Below are 24,007 nucleotides of genomic sequence, written 5' to 3' on the forward strand. Positions count from 1 at the left end.
ACTACCACATGTGGGACAGGTGGACAAACTGTCTCAACCCTAGCACCTTCTGGGTTCAATATACATGTAACCTCGAGAATCCAGGTCAAGTAACCATTTGTGCCAAATGCGAGTGCAGGAAACCTAATTTTTTTCAAGGGAGAGTCGTTCTCATTTTTAAGGCTTAGTCTGCCTTGTCCTCATAGGGCACAGGCCTGTGCGAGGATCTTATCAAACAGAATAAGGAGAGTCAATACAATACTAGGTCAACAGTACTGATAAAAAGTGCAATGGCCCCAGAGAGGATTTGAACCTGCACTATCTCTAGCACAGATCCAAAGTCCGACGTCTTAGATCGCTCAGCCATCGGCACTTTCCGATAATATGGCAAGTTATTATACTTGAACAATAATTGTGAGACAGAAATTGCCTCATTAACTAGGTATCTCGATGTTTTGTAACTTTTGTAGCCTCTGCACAGACAGCATACTCATTAAGTGAGTATCTACAAATACACAAGTTACCTACTCCCTCTTACTCATTGCAGCGTTGAATACCTCCTGCAAAAATGAGGATGTCTTTTCCATCACTTAAAATAGTTCTGGATCGTGAAATGAATATATCACAGTTTTCTATTTAGCTATTTTCTTACAAAATTATGTTTGTATACTATTTTACTTTCAAACTTATTTTCAGAAGTAATTTATCCTTTGTAGTAGGTAGAACATTTTAACTTTATCCAAGGCATAAACAATATGTTGACAAGTTGAAGTTAAGTACGTTGGTAGTGTTGGGTAAGATCTAGTTCTCCTTATTTGGTTTCTTGAACAATGTAACAGATTCCACGATGTTTCTAAAACAGATCAGAAAGCCTGACTTGTCCTGGCAGTGGCCAGTGATGCGTTTCTTGGTTAATGAAGTGGGATTGTGATGGTCCGTGACATTGCGATCAAGGAGCATTATTCACGGCTACAGCTGCGTTCTCTGTTTTATTATGATTGGGTTCCGATCTTATAATTTATGCTGTGCGTAACAAGTCCATGTGAAAACAGAATAAAAGTTGTACCTGTTTTATGATTTAGGCTTCCCTTTTTAAACAGATTGTCAATACTCGTTTCTTTTTTAATGAGTTAAACTTTTGCAACACACAAATTTGAAAAAAATGGTCTTGACATTCCTGAATGTCCTTCAAAATCACATGCCACCTATAATAGGTTTTAAATTTAAAAAAATAAGTTTTCTCTTAAACATGTATCAGTTAATAAAAAAAATATTGAACTCCCCACTCATGAAAATATTTTGTGTAACTAATTTTTTAGTTGAAAGGGGGAGCACTTCTTATTGTAAAACAAATTATTTTCTTTAAAAGAAACACACGATTCTTCAATAACTTTTAATTTTTACACAAGGCTATTTCAAACCTTTTCATGGCATCCTGAATGTCGTAAGGCCTTGTATACAAAATTAAAAATTATTGGACAATTGTATTTTTCTTTTAAAGAAAATAATTTTTTAGGTTTTGACAAAGTTAAGTACATTATAGAAAGATACTTTAACGTTTTAGAAGTATTCTGTTTTTCTTAGATCAACATTGTGAATAAAGTTATATAAAAACAATTGAAGAGTTGTAGGAAACAGTTGGCTTTAATGATAACACTTACAGGAATGACTAATAGATATGTGTGAGTTAAGTGTCATTAAATAGGTACTTAACGTGCAAAACAATAGTAGCAGCCGTTAAGTAATCATCATTTCAGTGCAGTACTCCGAATTAATGTTCGTATCTTACAGTTTATCTAGCAATTACACGGCTTGTTTGGCAGAATGAATTCTGTTACATTATGTTATCAAATGATTTGTTGCATTGTTCATATGAAATGTGAATGCTTCTTACGTCTTGTTACACTTGTTTATATTGAGCTTTATGTCTTTATAAGCTGTCTTTGATATAAAAAGAGTATCTCAAATGTTTTTGGAGGACAGATTCTTATTAATGGTGATTATAAAAATGAAATAACAAGGAACTGATGAAATATAATTAATTATTATGTTATTACCCTCATCAAAAAGTAAGTGCCAAAAGTAATTATTTTCCCAAAAACAGGTATTATGTGAACTAGCTGTAATAGGTAGCATTTTTCAATTATAAAATATAAAAAATATATAAAATATGTTATTGTGGTCCAATCTCCCAGTCTTAAAGTAAACAAAAGGGGTCTCTGGTGTTTAATCTTTTATATATATAAAATTAATGAAACAAATATTTTTTCTTAAAAAGGAGAGGATTATCCCCTTTAAGCTTTATTCTGCCCATCCTCATGAGCCATTGGCCTGTATGAGGATCTTATCAAACAAAATAAGGGGGAGAGTCGATACAATACAAGGTCGATAGTATTGATAAAAAGTGCAATGGTTCAAGTCAGGACCTGAACCTACGCTATCTGTAACTCAGATCCAAAGTCCAACGTTTCAGACTGCTCGGCCATCGGCACACCCAAATTTAGCGTAATATGCTGAAACACTTAGTAGGCTAATAAAAAATTATTAAAGGTACGTTACGAAGGAGATTGTGTAAAATCTCTTCACTACTAAGGCTTCTAACAGTGTTCTATTATGTGTATCTTTTAAAACACTGTGTATATACTATACTATACTTCAAGATATAATTCTTCAGGAAGTTCACCTTTTAAAAGTGAGATAGAAAATGACTTGCTCCGAGTGCATTGTCTGCAATTTTATTAGTGAAAAAATCATCATTTAACATTCATTTGAATCTTATCCTGAGGAATAAAATAGCTTTAATAGTTTTATTCATTATACAAAGTGATGTAAAATAAAATGACTATTTTATAGTAATTTTATGCTATAAAACAATATTATATCTCAGTAATTTAGTTTTTTTGTGGGAATAAAATTATTATTAATAACAGTATTATAAAATTATGTGGAGTTACTTTGTAAAATATGTAAACAGAATGTTTTTATCTTGAATATCTTCTATCAAACTACTCTTTACGGTCCTCCCTGGTAGCTTACGTTTCATTTCTAGAAAGGTGGCATCTCTGGGAACTGTAAGTGAGTCAGTGACGTAATTCATGTTAGAAGCTGCACATGGCAGTTAGCACCTAGGTGTGTCTTGTCTGTCTGTATGGTGTACACACACACACACCAACACAACACCCCACATCCCATCTGGGTCACTGACTGAGACCCAAATAGACTGACTTGATTAACGGGACCACAACAAATGTTGTTTTGGAGCAGCCTGTAAATATTTTACGTCATACGATCCAGTATATTTCACTCTGTATGAAATGTGTGCCCTGTCCTAATAAATAAGTGCCGGGAAGATTGCGTTGCTTGCTCTTAATCATTCATTCATTCATTTTACTATCCATTAAGTATTAGATTTATCATTTAAAAGTAATTTATACTATTTTAGTAATGTCAGAGCAGTCCTAAAGTAAAAAATACATAAAAATCTATTTAATTTGATAACAAATATTTTAGAATAGTTTGTTAGCTTTATTTTTTAATTTTCAGGTCACTATAAACAATTGTGATTAATTAAACTGTCATCAAATTTAAAATAAATAAATTTTGTTTCATTATTTTTAAATGGAACTAAATTATTTATTTATTAAATTGTAATTTCAGACATATATTTTTAAATACATTTTTATTTATTCTTGATATACGTTCTTTTACATCATCATATATTCATTAATTCTAACTTAAAAAGACATTCTACATTTTGATGTTTACAAAGTGTAAGTGTTTTGTTGTTATTAGTATAAGTTTTGAAATGAAGGAGAACTATGTGAAGTAAAATATAGCCAAACAAAAATTAAAAATTGAGAAGCAGAGTGAATATCAGTGTGAAGGTGAAGGAAGTCCAGAAAACATTACAAGTTCCTATTTGGTGTTCAAATGGAAATCAATTTGGTGTCTCAAGGTTTTCAGAGCTGACAACCAGATGTTGGTCTAGTTACCCTTGCAGTCATCTGTAGAGAAAAGTGTTTTAACAGTTTTTGTCATGGTAATTGAGACAAACTATAGAGACTTAATAAATCTCTTTTAAAAGATGTATTCAGACAGTGACAAAGTTGACATTTGTTTTTGTGTCTTGCAAATATTCTAATGATTGTGTGTCAAAAGAAGACTATTCATTGAGGTGCTGTATCTTAATTTGCTATTCATATCTACCTTGTATTTCATGCTCCAGAGCGGATACGAGGTACGGTTGAACACATTGTGGCAATATTGCTGCAAGCACAATACGTCGGCTGTGTAAAAGGAAGGATGGTTATTTTGCAGTTTCCAAACCAGATATCTTCATGATGGCACGGATTGTTCTTATTAACTTTAAGTGAAAACCTTTAACTAGAGAAATGGGGTTCTCATTTACTTTGAGGCTTGAGTGCGTACTATGGAGGATTACCAAGAAAGATGGCAACAGAAGCGAAGAGATTGCATTTCAACCAGTTATGTTCGAACTTACGGGAATGATTGGTGAACATTTACTTGACCTAGTTCCTTATTGGCTATGCCAATTTCTGAGGCTATCTGGATTTGTTGCGTAAATGATGCCAATTATTTTTCATCTCCTACAGAAGATGGGAGGAAAAAAGATAGTTCAAGGTAGCCAATGGCCAATCAATGCTGTATTTAATATTTGGAAAAGACTAGATCTTTGCACGTATAAAAAAGTGTAAAATAGGGGTCATCTGATTATTTTAAGCTCATAGACAATCAATCGCCTCTATGGAAAGTCTGGTGCTTAACCTGATCAACTCTGATTGCTTTTTCAATGCTTTCTGCTTAGTGCTCTGCCATTGTACGGCTACATTTGGATCTGTTAATAATAATATCTGTTGACAGTATTGTTGTTGTCTTTCATTGAGTGTTTTTATGCCTGGGGGGGGGGGGAGGTGTTGATCTAGAGGTGATATGAAACGTTTTATTGATCTCCTCATTGGCGGTGGTTTAGTCACTTTTAATGACAATTCCTTTCAACTCATGCTGCTATCTTACAGAATTATTGGAACTATTTGTACCTTTCTGCAAATATTGTTTTACTGACATTAGTTTAAAGTTAATCTTAAATTTTGTACAAGACGTACAAACTGTTGTTTGTAATGGCATTTCAAACAAACATTTCATGTACAAATGACTTTTTGTTTATTTAATTTATCTCTTAATCTTAATAATTTTCTAATACCACCATATTTTAGTAATTTAATTATCTTTACAATCATTTATAGTATGTAACCAAATGAATGCAAAAGTCTTCCCCACGGCAGAGCAGCAAAATCAACTCAGCCCGGTAGTGCCAGAAGTCCATTGCGGTAATTTGATCAGAAGAGGATTAAAATGCCTGCTGAAAGTAATGTAGAAAGCAGTCTCGATAGGGAGTTATATCTTGGCGGATTGGTTTTTTTTAGCCGAGTCTCATTCATTAGTACTTTGCTTTGAAAGGCTTTGCTTGGCTTTACAGATAAACACATTATAAATAGTAAATGTATATTACTGAATTTCGAAAGTATTCTATTCCTTAAACAATAGATGTTTCAGTGACTAATGTGGAAAACTTTGTTGACAGATGTCGTCTAAATTACCTTGTTTACTTGTTGACAATGGGGTCTGCTCTTGGCTGTCAAAACTTTTAATATTGAATTCTGTTTTCTCTTTATAAATGGAAAATAATTTTCTTTGCACAATATAATGTACTATTATCAAATTCCTGTTATATGTTTAAGAAGTTGAAATGAAGTAATGATATAATTCGTAGTAAATTGTTGTTTTCTTTAGTGATACAATAGTTTAAGCAAATTTATTGGTAAGTAACAGCACCAGCAGTGTGATATTGACTTGAAAATTTAATTGTTAGAACTTGACAAAAATATTCAGACAAAGGTAAAATTATTTTATTCTCAGTGAGTCAGCATTTCTTATTAACTTGGGAATTGTAGTTCTTTTTCTACATGATCCATTCCATGATCAAATCCGTGGTTTGTTTCAGTATTTGTTAAATATTCGGTAAAGTAAGTACTACGTTGTGGTACAATTTCAATTAACGTTTTACTTTATGGCGTACTTTTCTTTGAGTCAGAAATATAGGTAGTTTGCAGGTTTTATGGTTATTGAAAGAGGGGGGGGGGAAGAATATGTTAGAGATAGAGTACTTATGGGCTCTATTTCTACCCAGAGTTGTCACGCTATTGCACTATAGATGGTCAGAGGTGTTAAAACATTGAGCTAACATTTTGTACTGTTGGTTCGGTTCCTTTTTTGTTTTATAGGCTATTTATTAGTGCTTTCTTTTTCACATAGCAACATTTAGGTTAGGTTATTCTGCTTTTTGAATTCCTTGTGCGGTTCTATGGTCTTTGCAGCTTAGCCAGATCAAAGTTAAGGTATCAGACTTAGAAAGTGATGAGATGAATTAGCAAGTGTACTTTTGTAGTGGAGATGAAGATTCAATAATGTCATTGTGTTACATGGATAGAATGTGGTGATGTAGTGTACCAATTATGTATATGGCAAAATATTGTGACTCATGCTGTGGTTTTTGAAGCCGAATCTCATTGTGGATATCATAGACATAGTACTAAAGAAAGTCCTGTATATTGCAGAAAGAGATCCAGGCGATGTCGTCATGTAACCATGAGAACGTGGTAACGTACTACACGAGTTTCGTGGTACGGGAGGAGCTATGGCTGGTCCTCCGGTTGCTGGAAGGAGGCTCGCTGCTGGACATCATCAAGCACAAGATGCGAGCGGCCAACTGCAAACACGGAGTGTTCGATGAGGCCACTATTGCCACGGTACTAAAGGAGGTGTTGAAAGGACTCGAGTACTTCCACAGCAACGGACAAATCCACAGGTCAGTTGAGTTGAAATATTAAAGAGGAGGAAATATTACTGATACAAATAAAATATTTTAGAACTTTTTTTGTATCAGTATAGCTTGTAAAAATTCCACTAGTCAAAGGGTGAAATAAATTATAAATTAACACAGCCTGAAGAAAGGCTCAGTTCGTATTTTGTAACTTTTACCTACGGCAAAAATTACAGAAAAGACCATGTACAAATTATATTTCTTTTGCATTTTTATATGTGATGACAAAATGTGTCTGGTGAAGGAAACAGGATTTTTCCAGATAGTTGCCATTGTTTCCATCACAGGTAAAATCTTGTTCGCAAAATCTTGTTACAAGACACATTTTATCATCGTACATTAAAGAACAAAAAAAATGTAACTTTAAAAAATTTTTTGTAATTTTTGGTAAAATACAAACTGAGACTTTCTAACGGACATGTGCTATCATATCTTTCCCTGGAAAAATCCTGTTTCCTTTCAAATCCTTCTATCGTCAAAAACGAACTTCAATCAAAGAAATGTGTCTTCTCAACACTATTTTTTCAAATAGTAAAAATGTTTTACATTTTAATTGCATTTTTTGAGACCTATACTAATTAAATTAAAGGTTCCATGAAATACAGAATATACCGGAAAAGGTACTGTAGTGTATAATGTTACATATGGAATTGTTTGTCTTACAATGTTTACCAGGTAGTTAAAAGATGAGAATGTTTTTAAATTAATAGTTTCAAGTAAAACGGCCAAATTTAAAAGTAGACTGTAATTGAATGAATAGACATGTTGAGGCAGTCTATGTCTTTATGCACAGTTTTGCAGACAGTTGTAAGATTGCCACTAAAGTGAGGATGAGGCAAGCAGGGCGGTGGGAGGTACACAAGATAGTCGTGGGGTGTCGGGATTGATTGTTCTATTTCGGAGATGCTGGCTTTAATATTGGCAGGCGGCTTGCACTGCACTGACCTTGACCCCCTCCCCCCTCCTCTCCACATGTTTCTAGGTGATATTTATTTATTGAACATCCTGTATTGGGAGCAGGCCAGCGTAAGGGGACTTATAAATATACACTTTACAGTCAAGGGAAGTATCAGATTTGACAGGCCATTTCATCCACACAGATATTTTTAAAAGTTTTATCATTAACATTTTTGTGTAATGAAAAAGTTTGGACACTAAACTAAATTATTATTTTTCCATGTAAAATGATCCATTTATTTAAAAAAAATCTGTAGTAATAAACAGTCTGGTATTTATTCTTATTTTATCCTTGAAGTTTAAAAATGGTTTTAAATTTATGATTAATAGCGATCCAAACCAATTTATTTCTTTCGGTTGTTTGTAAAGAAAATGTATAACTTTTTAATTTAATTTTTTAAATATTAAAAGAAATTGGAGGCATATTAATAATGTCATTCAAATGAGACATGTCCTATATAATTCTATAATAAAAACTAAGGGTGTAAAGTTTTTGAAGCTTTGTTTTTATGGGTTAATTTCAAGGTCTTTCTACTACAGCTAGGCTTTTAAATTGAAACTTGCCAATCTGAGATAGCCCTATATGGTAGTGTGGTTGGTTGAAAAATATCTTACGGTATTATGTGTGTTAGCAATGTTCGACATGATTTGAACTGGAAAACTGAGAACATAGTCTTGCCACTGGCCATGTACTTGTAAGAATAAAAAACAGGTTATCAGTTTGTAGCCTATGTGTATTTGCTCGAATTGTTCATTAGATGAGAGAATCCTGATCAAGATATTTGTATAAAACTTGATTTTATTACTGCAGAAATAAATAAAAATTTAAATGAAAAATAAAATGATATTCAAATTTAGAATATTTTTACCTTGAAATAAGTATATTATTGCTATGCATTATATTCATTTACAAAATGAATACTTATGTAAGTAGATGTATAGTTGTGAAAGTTACAGTTTACTTTTTAAACTGTCCTGAAATTAGGGATGGGTTAAGTATTAAGCACCCAATATGTAAAGTAAAACCTCTCGACAACATGCAGGTGATTAAGGACAGCTTAGCTTTGTTTTGTTGCTTAACTTTCACCCTTGTGCAGCATCTTATTTAGTGAATTAATATCTATTTTATGTAATAGGTTTAGTTAAAAACTAAAACCATGTGTTTCGCTGTAGGGATATCAAGGCAGGTAACATCCTGCTGGGAGAGGACGGGACGGTGCAGATCGCAGACTTTGGTGTAAGTGCGTGGCTGGCGACCGGCCGAGACCTCTCCAGGCAGAAGGTGCGACACACATTTGTGGGCACCCCTTGTTGGATGGCTCCGGAGGTTATGGAACAGGTGAGTGACCTGTTTAGTATTCTTACGGATTCTCAGGGTGAGTCATGAATACAGTGGAACCTTGATATATCAAAGTTTTGTCATTCCCCTTGAATGGTCCATCTACTTCAATGCTAATTTTACCTCTATACATCAACAATTTCACGTAAATAACCTTAATATATTGAATTTTCACCATTAAATTTACTTACTGTTATTCTCTATATATCGTAGTTTCAGTTTATCAGCACAATGAACCAAAGTACCGTATATTTTTCATGTTTAGGCTTAAAGCCCCCATCACCTCCTTTGTTTTCTGTTGTCACCCGTGGTGAATCACCACTCCACTCTCAGTTTGATTTGGACATTACGGTGATTCAAGCAAGTGTTAAATTTTCAACAATGACATTATTTTGTGTAAAAGTATGATGGCAAACTTATTGTATTCATATAGAATTTAAAATTATATTTTTTTATACTGTAATACTGTTATGTTTTGTTAAAATTAATATCTTTATGTACTATACTTGTTATAATTTCATAACACACATTTTCTAATAGAGTATTCATAATCAATCCTACATTATTACTATATTTGTTGTGGACTTCTTTGTACAGATTTAACCTTTATATATTGACTAATAGAACAACAATTGTTAACCTCTATATATCAAAGTCTGCCCCAAACATCCATAATATATCGAACCTCATCATATCAAATTTTTCGATTTATCAAAGTTTTTTATTTCTCCTTGAGGTTTGATGTATAAGTTTCCACTGTACTAACAATTCAAAATGATTTGAATATTTTCGTAATGGTCTGGCTGTAATAAGTACTTCAACTATGCCGATTTGTAGATCTCAGTTAGAAAATCCCAGTATTACTTTGTCAGTCAAACAAATACCTACTAGTTTTTCCTTGTTCACCATGTCCATGTTCACCAGGTTACAGACGTATAGAAAACAAGAGGACATTGAATTTGATTGCTGTGAATAAACATGTGTAGTAGTTGCATTTACAATGAATGACAGTTGTTTTGCTTGGTTCAGAATTCAAGCAATATCTGCCCATTCAAATTTGTTTAATTGTCTGGTTGTGGCAAAAACATAAAGAAGAAATGCAATGGTAAGCAATGCCAGCCATGTGACCTGAGAGGACAATTCTTAAAGTACTGTTTGAGGGGGAAATGGGTATAAAATAAGAAAGATGCAACATATCGGCATCCGTTAATTTCTTGGATTACCAAATTGCAATTTCCTGCAGGATCACGGGTATGACTTCAAGGCAGACATCTGGTCCTTTGGTATCACGGCGATAGAGATGGCAACAGGCACAGCCCCGTACCACAAGTACCCGCCTATGAAGGTGCTGATGTTGACCCTTCAGAACGATCCACCCACCCTGGACACCGGGGCGGAGGAGAGGGATCAGTACAAGGCGTACGGCAAGACCTTCCGCAAGATGGTTATCGATTGTCTCCAAAAGGACCCTTCGAAAAGGTAACATTCAATTCAATGTAGTGTTGAAAGATTTAGGGAGTCAAGTATTCTAAGAGAATGGATGGCTCTTGAGTCGGTTGGGCTGAACTGTACTGATGGGATGTTTGTTTGTTGGGACAGGCCAACGGCCACAGAGCTACTGAAGCACCCGTTCTTCAAGAAAGCCAAGGACCGCAAGTACCTCCAGCAAACCTTGGTGGCTATCGGCCCCAGTCTGGAGACTAGAGTTCAGAAGGTGAGACCTTAGTTGTGATATTACTTTCTGCTCTTAACTTTTCTTCCTAGGTATAGGCAAAACATTAAATCTTATTTTCTGAATTTATCAGTTAGGCTACTACCAGTATTTGGGTTCTTCAAATGATATAATAGGTATTTAAAAATAACTATTCTGCAATAAAGCAACTAAATTAAAGAATTGATTACTCTTAAATAGAGTTTCTGTTCATTGTGTGTTTTTCATTAAATATTTATTCAGTATTTCTCTTTATATGTCAGTTAATAATTTATCATTGCACTTGTAATTTTTAATTTCTAATTCTGAGCTGGATGTTGTTGAAATTTAAAGGTTCTTACTGTATTCTGCTTGTACATTCTTCTAATAAAAACATTATGTTCCAAAATTTTCACCCCTTTGATAAAAATTATACTCAACTTTCAAAATTGACGGTTGAGCGTCAGGCGAGAAAGTGTTCACAAAAGTTAGCTGTTGTTCTAGAGCGATCTACTGTGGACGCAGGATATGGTGTCTGAATACATACGCTATCTTAGAAACAAACAGCATCAGTCACATGTAGGGAAAATGACAGTAGAATTCCCGTATGACCTGAGACAATTGCACCCCAAGGTAAGAACGCTAGGACTGATGATCGACAGGTTTGAGGTGGACGGAGGGAACTCTGCGTGTGCCGACTATTGCATGTGTCTCTATTCTGTCATTGCATTTAAGTCGTAACAAGTAAAAAGGTGAAAAATTACCACCATAGTTTGTTGAAGGACCTTTAAGCGTTTTAAAAATAAAGGAGCTTTTAAACATTTTTGTTTGATCATCAATTTGAGTTTTATAAATGTTTTTGTTTACTACAAATTTTTAGCTACAATCACAGAATTATAAATGTTTCAAATAGAATATAATAAAATTTACTCTTTACTAATTTTAAATCTGTGCTAAAAAGAAAAGCCGTTTATGTTCATACAATAAAGGTAAGTGATTAAAATATGTAATTAAAAATATAGAACTTCATATTACATTTATTATCTATTATTAATACTTTTACAATCTATATAATGTAATTTTACAAAGTTGTAACCTTAAGAATTTTTGGGTATTAAATATTTCCAAACAAATCTAATGTAACAAGTACAGTTAAAAAATAAACACAATACGATTTATACTTCTAAATTAATATTAATCTTAAGAGTGAGGAAGGAAAATAGGTCCATGTAGGTGGTTCCCAATAATTTCTTCTCTTCTGTCTAAGAGCTCATCTTAAATCATTGAATTGCAATCTTTATTTATATAAGATGAGCCTATTTGTATGTTTTCATAATGTCTTCCAGCATACAAAAATCTTAAAAGATTTGTTTATTTATCTCGTAAAAACAGGTTTGTGAGAAGGGTTTTGTGTGTATGAGTAAATATGAATTTACAAGACTTTACTTTTAAAATATTTGTGCATCCAAATTACTTTAGACTTCATATATGAATTCTATCAAATTCTGTATTGATTCACATACAACTGAAGTGGATGAACCCTTATGTAAATGAAATGTTATGTATGATTTGTATTTGTCTGTGCATGTATTAAGGTTAGTTAAAAACACTATAATTACTGTTTAAAAATTGTTTATTTATTACTACTGTTTTGAAACAGTTCATTAATTTAGTTTGTACACTAGTATACTAAAAAATAAATTTATCCCATATCTTATTTTATCATGCAGTATGGTGCTATTCATAATATCAAACCTAATCTAAAAGGAAAATTTGTTCATACATATTAAAGTCTAACTTCAAATGTAAAAAATTGTCCAAATTAACAACTATTTTTCATCTTTCCTGTTCCAGTTTATCCTGTAACTGTAACAAGGTCTAGGTTTATAAAATAAAATGCCTGTACCTTACATTTTATAATTTTCAAGATTTGTACAATCAATTTTGTTTAGACATTTACCATGTCCTAAAATCGTCAATACCATTTATTGATTTAACAGCACTCAAATGGTCTGCTTGATTTGTGTGATATTGAAATAACAAATAGATCTGTAATATGGTTTGTAAAAAAATATTTTTGTACATAATTATACCAATGAGCCATGTAAACATTATGAATTTACAGAAATTGCATGAATTGTAATTTACATCTTAATTGTTTAAAAGAACAGTAGTTACAATTTGCATGTAAAATATTTTGAATCTTCACATTACAAGCTACGGTGGGAATTGTTGATTTAATACAAATTTTGAGTTTGCTCCATTTCAACTTCCACTTAGTGCAGCACCTGAAATTTGACTGTCACAGACTGGACTTCTGGAATCTGGAGTCCAAGTCTGTCTGAGGAGTTCGTTTTTAACGTCTTCGTCACCAGCTTATTTGGATTTCTTTAGACCGACATGGATTACAGATTCCAGAAGCCGATTCTGTGACAAAGTCAGATTTCAGACACTGTACTATGTGAAAGGCAAAATGGAGCTGAATTCAACATTGGTTTTTAATCTTATCCCATGGTATTGTTTTTGTTATGTGTGTAAATCGCATGTTATATAATTTGCAATCTATTTGCTTGGAAGATACAGTAGTTGAATGTAAAATCTTTTGAAACCCACCCCATGCAATTGATTTTGTTATATGTGAAAATCGCATGGTACATAATTTCAAATGTGTTTGCTTGTAAGATATAGTAGTTCCAATTTGCATGTTAAATCTTTAGAGATTTACCCCATATAAGTTTTTGTTATTTAATGTATTACTTACTGTCCAGGTACACAGTAGATTTTCAAAATTAAGTGGTATATGGTTGAACATTAACTGCTTTGTTGGGTCTTGATTTTCCTGCAGTGAAACTTTCATAGGAGGAAGATGGATTTTGAGAAAAACAAAGGAGGAATGTTATTGTTTGTCAGGCTTGAATAAACTAAATGGTTGCTTTGTTCAGGCCACCAAGAGACAGCCAGGTGCTTCCGGTCGTCTTCACAGGACTGTGACTGGAGAGTGGGTGTGGAGCTCTGAGGAAGAGGGCGACCACTCTTCAGACGAGGAGGTGAGTTAGATGTTTCGGACAGATTCAGACGGTGATGCCAAAAGTCATGAAAACCCATAATAAATTCCACTTCTTACTTTATTTACTAGGACAATTGCAAGAAAAGTTCCTTGTCCTCTATATCTAAACATTACATATGAGTTTTATCAAAAACAATGTCAGGATAACTCGAAACAGGTGTCAGTTGGTATCGTTATTTTGTACAGTACACCTAATAATGAGTGAGATAACACTATGGTATGGATCGATTTAATTTTCGTGTTTCTAAATTTTAATGAATGATTTGTAATGAAATGTTGATACATTCATTTTGGGGGCTCTAATATAGAAGTATATTTTAAAAGGAAGATCTTGACAAAATTGCATTGCTTGGATGTTTTAATCCTTTTCTTAAGGATAGTCATGTTACACTGCAATTATTATGGATTCCAATGCTGGACTACTAAATATCTTTCTGTTTCAGTTCATTATTATTGTATTTAGATGGCAAGGCCATAGTTCGTTTATTGGATATTACTGTTGGTCTTTGATAAAAAGAAAAAAGTTCCTGTAAAAATATTTTTTGCATTTAACCCTTTCCGGGCGAGGCGGCAATATATTGCCGCCATAGATCGCATCTGAAAAGTGCCAGGCGCGTCAGTGACATACGCGAAAAGCACCAGGCGGCAATATATAGTTGCCTTGATATTCGTCGTTTTCTTAAATAAATACGACGTCAAAAGATTAAAGTTTTATGTTTTTTTATTCCCTGGTATATTTGTAGATAAATAATATTAATATCATTTTTATTTTGGAGGTCTATGCATTTTTATTTCGTAATAATTCTGTGCCAGCTGCGTAAAGAGTGTTAAGTCCAAAAACATAGTTTTGAGATATTCACGTTTGAAGTTTTCAGTAAATCTGAAACCTACACTTTTTAATAGTTTGTGGACATTTTACTCCTACAGACCTCCTATTTTCATTAAAATATTAGTTTGTGTATTACCTTAAAAGGTACTATACTTCAAAATAACATAACAATATTTTCTTTTATTAGAAAAAAATGTAAAACTTTTTTTGACTTGGACTTAACACGGTTTACACTAATTGCATGGACTTCACCTATTTTACACTAGAAGAAAGCTGCGATTTGAAACAGTAAACTTTTATTATACTGTCTTTAAATACTTCAATTGTTTGTAGGGTTGAAAAACAAACTTTAAGTAGTATATTGTTTAATTAAGTCAAAGGCTAGATTAAATATTTATACAAACACAAAAGTTTTACTCTGGCAAACATATTGGTAAATTGACAAAATTTAATTTTTTTGTGTTTAGGAATAGCTGTAAAAAAGTTAACAATTCTCTAATCTTACAGAGCAGTGAATTATTAATATTCAAACAATTAATTATTTTTTGTAAATGTCCATTAACCCTTTCCTTTGGCAGATTGTTTTTATATTTATTTCTTTTCGTTTTGATCACATGTTTTCTTCTTTTATGGATTTTGTGCGTTCCTCCTTTTTACAACTAATGGTACTGCCTCTTCAGTTTTCTTCATTTGGAATGTCATCTGGATAGGTATCCTTTGCTTCCTGTGAAGTCTTCAGGTCTTTATAAAATTGGTGAACACAGGTGAAATTAAAGGTAATAGGTCAAGGAGGTCTTTCTTTTTGTTTTCAGGGATAGGGTTTTGGCCCTTGTAACGTAGACTAGGGGTCATTGCAAAAGTGGTTTCATTACATCTCCTTTTAAAACTTATACAATGAAATGGTTGATTGGGGTCCAAGGAAGTTTTGTAGAAAATGATTCCAGGTTCACTTTTTAGGTACTTCAACCACTGCACATTCCTCCAATTGAAACTGTTTCCTACAACATCTTGCTTGCGCTGCTGGAGATCACTTTTGAAAAGCTTAGCAAAGTCAAAAAAGTCTTCTTCATTCATATCCTTTACAATAAAAGGATGCTTTGATCCGGTACTTCATATAAGCTGGCTCCAATCGTGGGGGTGGTGAATGTTTCCGCTAAAGGGGTTTTTTACGTTTTTCAATTAGAGCGTGAGATGTGTCACACTCCATGTGCGTATGCCCAGGTATCAAAAGTTTATGGTTGATTTCTTTTAGTCCTGGCGAATTTTGTAGGGCCACCATACACATAGCAGCTATGACTATGTGTGTGTTTTTGTTCTGGCCCCCACATGTATCTGTGTGCATTGTCAAACATGTCACATCAGGTTTTTAAACAGTGTAAAGTGTGTTAACTTAATAAATAAATTAGTGAAGAGTGTGTTAAGTCACAAATTGCTTGGACTTAACACACTAAACACAAATAGACCTTAAGCAGTATAGTTTGAGTAAAAAGTGACCATGGACTAAACACACTTTACACAATCAATATTGTTCACTTTTTACTTATACCATTGGCGCACAAGTGAATAACCTGTTTATTATGTGAAATTTGACTTATCACCCTATACACAAATGTAGATATCATTGTTCTGCATGCGGGTGTAGCAATAACTCATTTTGACCAATTTTGGACTTAACACTCTTTACGCAGCTGGCACAGAATTGTCATGTGACGTTATCAGCTGACTCGACCTATTGTTGTTAATTCTTTATGCTTTAGTGTAATCGTACTATTGTATGCTGGATTCTTCTTCATTATTATATTTTGTGGTTGTAAATATTAGTAGTGTTAGTAGTTACGTGCTTAGCTATTGTGTGTAGTAGTTACAATGACTGACAATTTGCGATCTCACCGGAGTGAAATTGTAAGTAGCATATTTGTAAATAGAAAAAGTGTAAATAAATTTCAAATAAAATTGTGTAAATATTTCTTGGTAAATAGTGTTTTTAACTATATTGAAACTGTTTATGGATCCTACAATCATCTGTTTACCGGTACATCCATAATGTGAATATTTATTTTAAGTTTCTTGCAGTGTAAGAGTCAGTTGCTTTATCACTTGTTGCGAAGTACAATTATGCGTATTTATACAAAATGTGTCATAAAAAATTTATTTATGAGAGAAATAACATAACATTTTGTATGGTTGTTCCTTTCTAAATGTACAATATAATAAAATAGCTTCCCACTGTAAAATTACTTTTCCTTTTTTATTTATTTACAAAAAATTTTTTTTATGTAATCTATTAAAACATTATTTTTTTAAATTTAAAATTACTTAAAATTACATCTATGTATTTTTTTGTTGATAGTATATATCTATACAAGATTTGGTCATTCTCTAATTTTTATGAAAAGTTATAAATTTTAATCTAAGAGACTGCAAAATCACCAATTTTAGCCTGGCACTTTTGACTAGTCACAAGCGGATATGATATGTGAAAAAATTTTGCAACATCTCATATTTGGTTCTGGCCCTGAAAGGGTTAAAAGCTTAGTATATGTACTTTCATATGCTATATTTTAAAATGTCAATATTAGGTTTGTTGTATAAAAACTTTGTTATTAAAAAATACTTGCAATGTATCAAAACAGTTATTTAAAATAAAAAATACAAACTAAAATGTTTTATATTGTTATATTTTTATATACATTTAGTGCTTTATCAAGATAGGTATTAAAAATTTGAGCTAAATGTATTCATAAGTAAAATTAACACAAATACAGTATTATCAAATACACATTTACAAAAGTTCATACAACTTTCTCAAACAACACATTAATATTATATAATATATACATTTTGGATGATAATAGGGAAATTCAGTATGAAATATAAATCAAAATTCTACTTTAAACAAAAGCTTTTAATAATGATAGAAAAATGTAACATTTGAGGAAAGAAGTAGATATAATATGGAATGTACAGTATGTATTGCACGTACTCATTATTGTGGTGTTTTGCAGTTGAATCACATTTTTGACACATAAAGATAAATTTTAAACTTTTTAACCCTTTGAGTGCCACAGCATATTTTCCCAAGTCATACGCATAAATTGCCGGAGCATTTCCTTCTGTTGCAAGCGTGTGGGGAAAAAACTATATTAAAAAAACTATTCAACCGATTTGAATAATTTTTTTTGGTTTGTGTGTTATAAAACAAGGTATTTTTTCCATATAATATTATAATTTTATTTTTATTTACACAAAAAGAATATAGGTTATAACAAAAAACTAAAAAATGAAAAAAAATAAATTTCAAGTTTGAACTAAAATTTTATTTATACAATATTTTTTTTAAATTTTCTTTAGCTATACCATATGAAAGAGCATGGAAAACTGAACAAAAATCATGCATAATATGGTGTGTTACAGTAATATTTAACCAGATACTGCAATATATACAAAATACAACAAAAAGCAATTTTTGTTCAAGTTTGTCAAAAGTTTAGAAACAATATTATAACTACCCTATTTCACTCAATGAAGTAAGACGACTGTAAAATACTAATTATATAAAAAGTATATAAAAATATACACAGGCCTACAATATAACCTTACTTCTATAACCTTACTTCACCTAAAATCAGTAGTTTGATTGGAACTTGCGTTTTACTTCATCACCAATCCAACAATAAAATATACGTCACTAAACACGGAAAAAGAAGTTTATAAATGCATTGTAAGTTTTACTGAACACAATTGCAGAATAGTAATAACAACAGTTTTCAGCATAAACACAAGAAACTAGCACAATGTAAACACACAACGAACGAAACTGTGTAGTTAATGGCAACAAGTAGCAGCTGACCAACTATTGCGTCATCTGTTTTTTTCTGATGACAAATAACTACAAGGGGGCGGTGAACAATAAAAATCAATCACAATTGATAGTTCGAAACTTGTAGATTGCCGTGAAATAAGTTATTTGTCAAAACAAAAATGAATTATATGTGATATTAATTAAATAAAAATCGTCTACTGGGTAGATGCCGGCAATTTATGCACATTTCACAACATCTACTATGTAGACGCTGCGGCACTCAAAGGGTTAATGTAAACATTTATAAAAAAAATGTTTAATCCCAACAAAACACCCATTATATGTTTTATAACAATATGTTTTGTGACAACTGTTGCCTAGTAACATTCCGTGACATTTCAAATAATCGTTAACAGTATATGTAATATTTGAAGTTTTGATTATTGTTAACCCATTGGCCTTGTATCACGGAACGGTTCCGTGACAGCTAGTCTGGGCTCAAGATTTATATCACGGAACCGTTTCGTGACAAGTACAGCGCCATTTAATAATTTTTCTTTAATTCCTTTTTCAACCAAATGTTAGTATAAATTAGACTAATATTGTTGTAACACATAAGAAAAACTGCAATACTACAGTTAATTGAAATTTAAATGAATAATAAGTTACTACAAGAATATTAGTGTACTACAAGAGAAAAAATTAATATTCTTGGAATTTTCAGTATTTAGAAAAAACATTTATTCTGACAAACTATGCATATATATACACATATTCTAGTATTACTAGGTAGAGAAATACATTTCAAATAAAATAAAAGCAACAGTGGGATATTTTATTTTATATTATTTGAGTAAAAAAATTTTTAAAAATTCCAAAACCTGTTTAGTTTGTACAGCATTATTATTTTTAAATTATGACCAAATATATCACTGTCTATTTATTATTAAAGCCCATTTCATGTTAATCCAAAAAAATATAAAGTATAACCAAATAACTTGAAAAATACATTTTTTATAAACATATAACAAAGCATATTTTTAGCATTTTTAATAGGATAACTCCAGTTGAGCTGATAGTAAAAATATGTATAAGCCAATGGGTTAAGAGAGTTTCTAGATATCGTTAGACATGCTATTTGTAAAGGTTTTTTATATGAAGAAAAGTTAATTCATAGTGATGAATAGTCAAAGAGCCAATGTGTCATCGGCCTGCAGGCTTTTTTGTGTTGAACATCAGAGCCGATGTCATTGGCTCTCAGGCTTTCACACTGACATGACTCTTGGGACCCAAAGGGTTAATGCTATAATAGACCCTCACAGAAAATTGACAATCAAAACCGTAGTAGACACCTGTCAACCTTTTTTTATTACTAGGTTATTATTAATCCAAATGCTGTGAGACAAGAGACTTACACTATATGTTTTTAATTCATTACTCAGTGGTCTTTATTCCACAAAGTCAAGTATTTACCAATTTTATCTAATGTCATACCACACTTTTTTCTGATACAGCACTACTATCCCACGTTAAACTACGTAAAGTTGCCAAATTTAGTGCATTTTTATGCATCACTGTCATTTATTATGTTGCAACGTAAGATTTCCCTTCTGTGAATTTTTGAAAATTCAGGGTCATAAGTGAAATGTTTTCAAACAAAACCTGTATATTCTTGTAAGTAACTTAAGTAATATGCTAATATACAGTTATTGTTGTGTGTGCAGGCATCAGAGAAACCGATGAACAACATTGAGGCCGACAATTCAAGTGGCAGTGACCGGGAGACCGAGAACGAGGCACTGAGCACCTCGGCTCCCATCAACCTGGTCTTGCGTATGCGGTGAGTAACGGCAAACCTCACACTATGTGTAACACAATTATATTACGATGTGTGGACATCCATCAAGATGAACTTGTTTCCTTTTATGAATAGGGCATATTAATTAACGCTGACGCTGCCGGTCGGTACCTTTCCTTTTATGAATAGTGTCATTCCGTCATTTCTAAAATGCCATTTGTACCGTATGGTACCTACTCACGTTTTTATTTATTTGAACTTAAGTCAGAATTTTCACATTAAATTTCGTATAGTAACTCAAATACATGTTTTTCAGAGTACTGGTATTCAAGTTTTTATTCTGCTCTCTATGACTTGAGTTTCATGTGTACAAGTTCCATATTTGACCTGCTGTAGTCTGAGTCGCGGTCAATTGTTGATGCCACGCTTTGAGGTTTTCCTTACCGAAATAAGCCAAATATTTTGTACACTGTCTTACTATTGTATATATGTGTTTTATATCTTTAGAACCCAAAATTGTGTAATTGTGAACAAAAATTAAAGAAAATTTAATTTAAATTATGACAGGTATACAATAATGCTATTTTTGAAAGCTCATAAAAAATGTTTCATGTCTTTTTAGAACTAAGTGAGAGAAAGATGCTCTTAGAAAAAAACTGAAATAAACTCCTAGTTGTAGTATAGTTTCATATCACACCAAGCTATTTTTTGTATGTTTATATTGTTATGTAAAACTTTTTTTATAATTCAATATTAAGAAATCAATTATTGTTACTTGATAGAGTTGTTTAAATTTAATGAATCAATGTAATTTTTCTAAACTCATAATAAATGCCATCCAGCTGGATCGTTTCTCATGTTTAAGATTTTCCAATGATTCCTCTAGTGCTATACCTACTTGAAGAAGTTAAAAGCGACTTGAGTAGTTAAAGTGGGTTTTAAAATCCTTTGTTGGGTACTTTCACTTATAAAAAAAATTCAAATTACTAAGCCATTGCGTTGATTTGGAAAATCCAGCTTAAGATTTAATCAAAGTAAGATTAACAGTCATATTCCTGATTTTAAAATTTTCTTCTCAGCTCTACAAATATAATTTTTCTAATACAAAAGGAAAATATATGGGACCTATCTATTACCTTATGTTTATTAAGATAATCTTTTTCTTATTATTAAAGTTGTTTTGTTTGTAATAATAGTTTGGTTTTTCTCTAGTAACTTGAATGGAGGCTTTCTTCTTGATAATTCTGTTATTTTGTTATTGAATATGAAAAAAACTGTATATTGCTTCTAACTTTTGTTTAGTCTATTTGTAAGTAATAAATTAATAACATGATGTTGTACTATTGGAATTAGTCTCCCACTTACAATATTGAATGTTTTGTTGACAGAGGACCCGAACCAAACATTCCTTTCCTAATTGATGACTTTATGTAAGCTTTGTGACTATTTTCTAGGTTTATTCCAGTTTTTAAAGTAATAAATATGACACCTTTTTCTTGTCAGTTGGTTGGTTAAAAATCTGTGGTAAATTAACTTTTGTAATTTTAACCTACTTGTTCAATTGTACAATGTTAATGAGGATAGAAGTATAATTAAGGAGTACAAATTTGCATACTATTTATTAGCTGAGCTCTGATTTGAGCAGTGTACAACTTGTTTTTTAAATTTTACTATTGTAGTACAGATACAGGTACAGGGAAAATTACATGATTATTTTAGTGTTCATGTAGCAAGTTAAATTTATTTTAAAATTATAAGCTATTTACATGATACATAAATACCTTTAAATTTTTAGCAAACATTAGAAGTCAATTAATTGGGTAAAAATAGAAGAAATTAAATTTGTTTGTATATTAGATAATGTATAAGCCTTTAAAGTTATTTTTATTTTGCAAAGGTTAATTTTTGTAAAATATTTTAGTATTTGAAGAAATAGACGAATTGTAGTCTGTCAGATCGTTTTAGCCAGGAAAGATTTAGTAGTTGAGTTTAATCTTCTACACTAACTGGAAACTTATTAAAATTAGTGAAATTTTTGTGCAGTTAGGCTTTAAAAAGTTTAAAACTATTTTTACATGTCATGTTATGTTTTTAAATTTTTAAACTGAACAGGGAAAACACGAAAATTTAATTATTGAATGTTGAAGAAAATTATGCATGAAGGGTTTATAACTGCAGGTTTAAATTTATTATTTGACTGTGTTTATTTTTAAGATTTCTTTTTTTATACTTGCTACTGAAAACTTTACAATTATAATACGAGGAGAGAGTACTAAAAGACATTATTGCTCTGATCATAGGAACTCGCGAAGGGAGCTGAATGACATAAGGTTTGAGTTCATGGTAGGAAAGGACTCCGCTGAGGGGATTGCCACGGAGCTGGTGGGAGCAGGGCTAGTGGACGGTCGGGACATCGTAGTAATCGCTGCCAACCTGCAGAAGTTGATAACCAGCAATGGCCAGTTGCGACAGGTCACCTTCCCTCTGGTGAGTATGACAAGTTATATACTATAGTAGAATTTTCCCATGTTTGTTTTAATTCCACTTTAATTCCCAAAACAAAAATAAAAAAATTTTAATTGGTCAAATTCATAAATTTGTAACATAAACTTAGAGACATATTTTTGATTTGGGTAGGTTTTTAAATTCTAGAACTGATAACTAAACACTTATATATTGCAAGGTAGTTTATGTTTTCCAGGTTGTCTTCCTAAAATTCATAAAAATATAATTTTGTTGTGTAACGCATTGTGTTGCATATTGTTTTCTTTGTCAAGTATTAAATTTGTGATAGTACTACGAATAGGTAAAGGTTTATGGGAAATATATAATAGGAAGGACCAAAAATATACCTAAATCTAACTCTATTAAAGTTTAGCCCTCTGTAAAATGTAATATACACTTTTAATGCAAAATTCATTCTTTACGAAACATACATATTAACACAAAATAGTTTCCAACAAAACTAACAAGTAAAATTATTTTTATTGTATTTATATAATAAATGTAAAAATGACAAAAAAACCGGTTAAATATTTAAAATAATAAAAGTATTTTTTAAACTTGCATAAAATACCAAAATTATGTTTGACAAGTGCTTTACCAACACAGAACAGTACAAACCTATAATATTTGTAAATAGCATCTCAAGATAACATTATTAGGTAAGATATATTGAAAATGCTCATTTCAAATGTTGCCAGTTCTGGAGTTAAAGTTAGGGATGAATTTATTCTGGCTCTTTATTTTGATTGTCAGGTTTCTTTCAATAGCATTTTCATTTACGGCTTAAGTCGAGTAGTTCAACGATAACATATCACTAAAAATGAGCCACTGACGATTTAATCCAACATGCAACGATGACCCATTTTATTTTGATCTGTGATGGTTGGTGATTAGAAAAACAATGAGATAATTAACAGTACGTAGTTTAGTGACACTAGATGGTGTGGGTCTACTAACTGGTGTAAATCAAGATTTGTAGTTTGCTCGAAGCATAACTAGCCCCATAAGAATCACAACATCAGTGCAGTGATTGCGATGTAAGTTTATGTGTGACTCCTTACTTCAAGCTTTATGCAGCTTTACTTCAGTGCTGACTTCAAACAAATAAGCTCTGAATGTTTGTTCATTTGTGTCATAACA

General features: G+C 31.9%; 1 protein-coding gene across 4 annotated transcripts in view; it reads left to right on the plus strand.

Moving 5' to 3' along the window:
• The window catches only part of LOC124359994 (STE20/SPS1-related proline-alanine-rich protein kinase), a 128,766-nt gene that overhangs the window by 85,849 nt on the left and 18,910 nt on the right, over window positions 1–24,007 (plus strand). For all 4 annotated transcript variants that reach the window (XM_046813212.1, XM_046813214.1, XM_046813215.1 and 1 more), the window contains 7 exons: window positions 6,615–6,865; window positions 9,011–9,176; window positions 10,420–10,655; window positions 10,776–10,890; window positions 13,809–13,913; window positions 20,289–20,404; window positions 22,663–22,849. In XM_046813212.1, coding sequence (XP_046669168.1) covers window positions 6,615–6,865; window positions 9,011–9,176; window positions 10,420–10,655; window positions 10,776–10,890; window positions 13,809–13,913; window positions 20,289–20,404; window positions 22,663–22,849 — 1,176 coding nt within the window. The remainder of the gene's footprint in view (window positions 1–6,614; window positions 6,866–9,010; window positions 9,177–10,419; window positions 10,656–10,775; window positions 10,891–13,808; window positions 13,914–20,288; window positions 20,405–22,662; window positions 22,850–24,007) is intronic.

Source organism: Homalodisca vitripennis, chromosome 4 (genome assembly GCF_021130785.1).
Source record: "Homalodisca vitripennis isolate AUS2020 chromosome 4, UT_GWSS_2.1, whole genome shotgun sequence".
Classification (NCBI taxonomy): Eukaryota; Metazoa; Arthropoda; class Insecta; order Hemiptera; family Cicadellidae; genus Homalodisca; species Homalodisca vitripennis.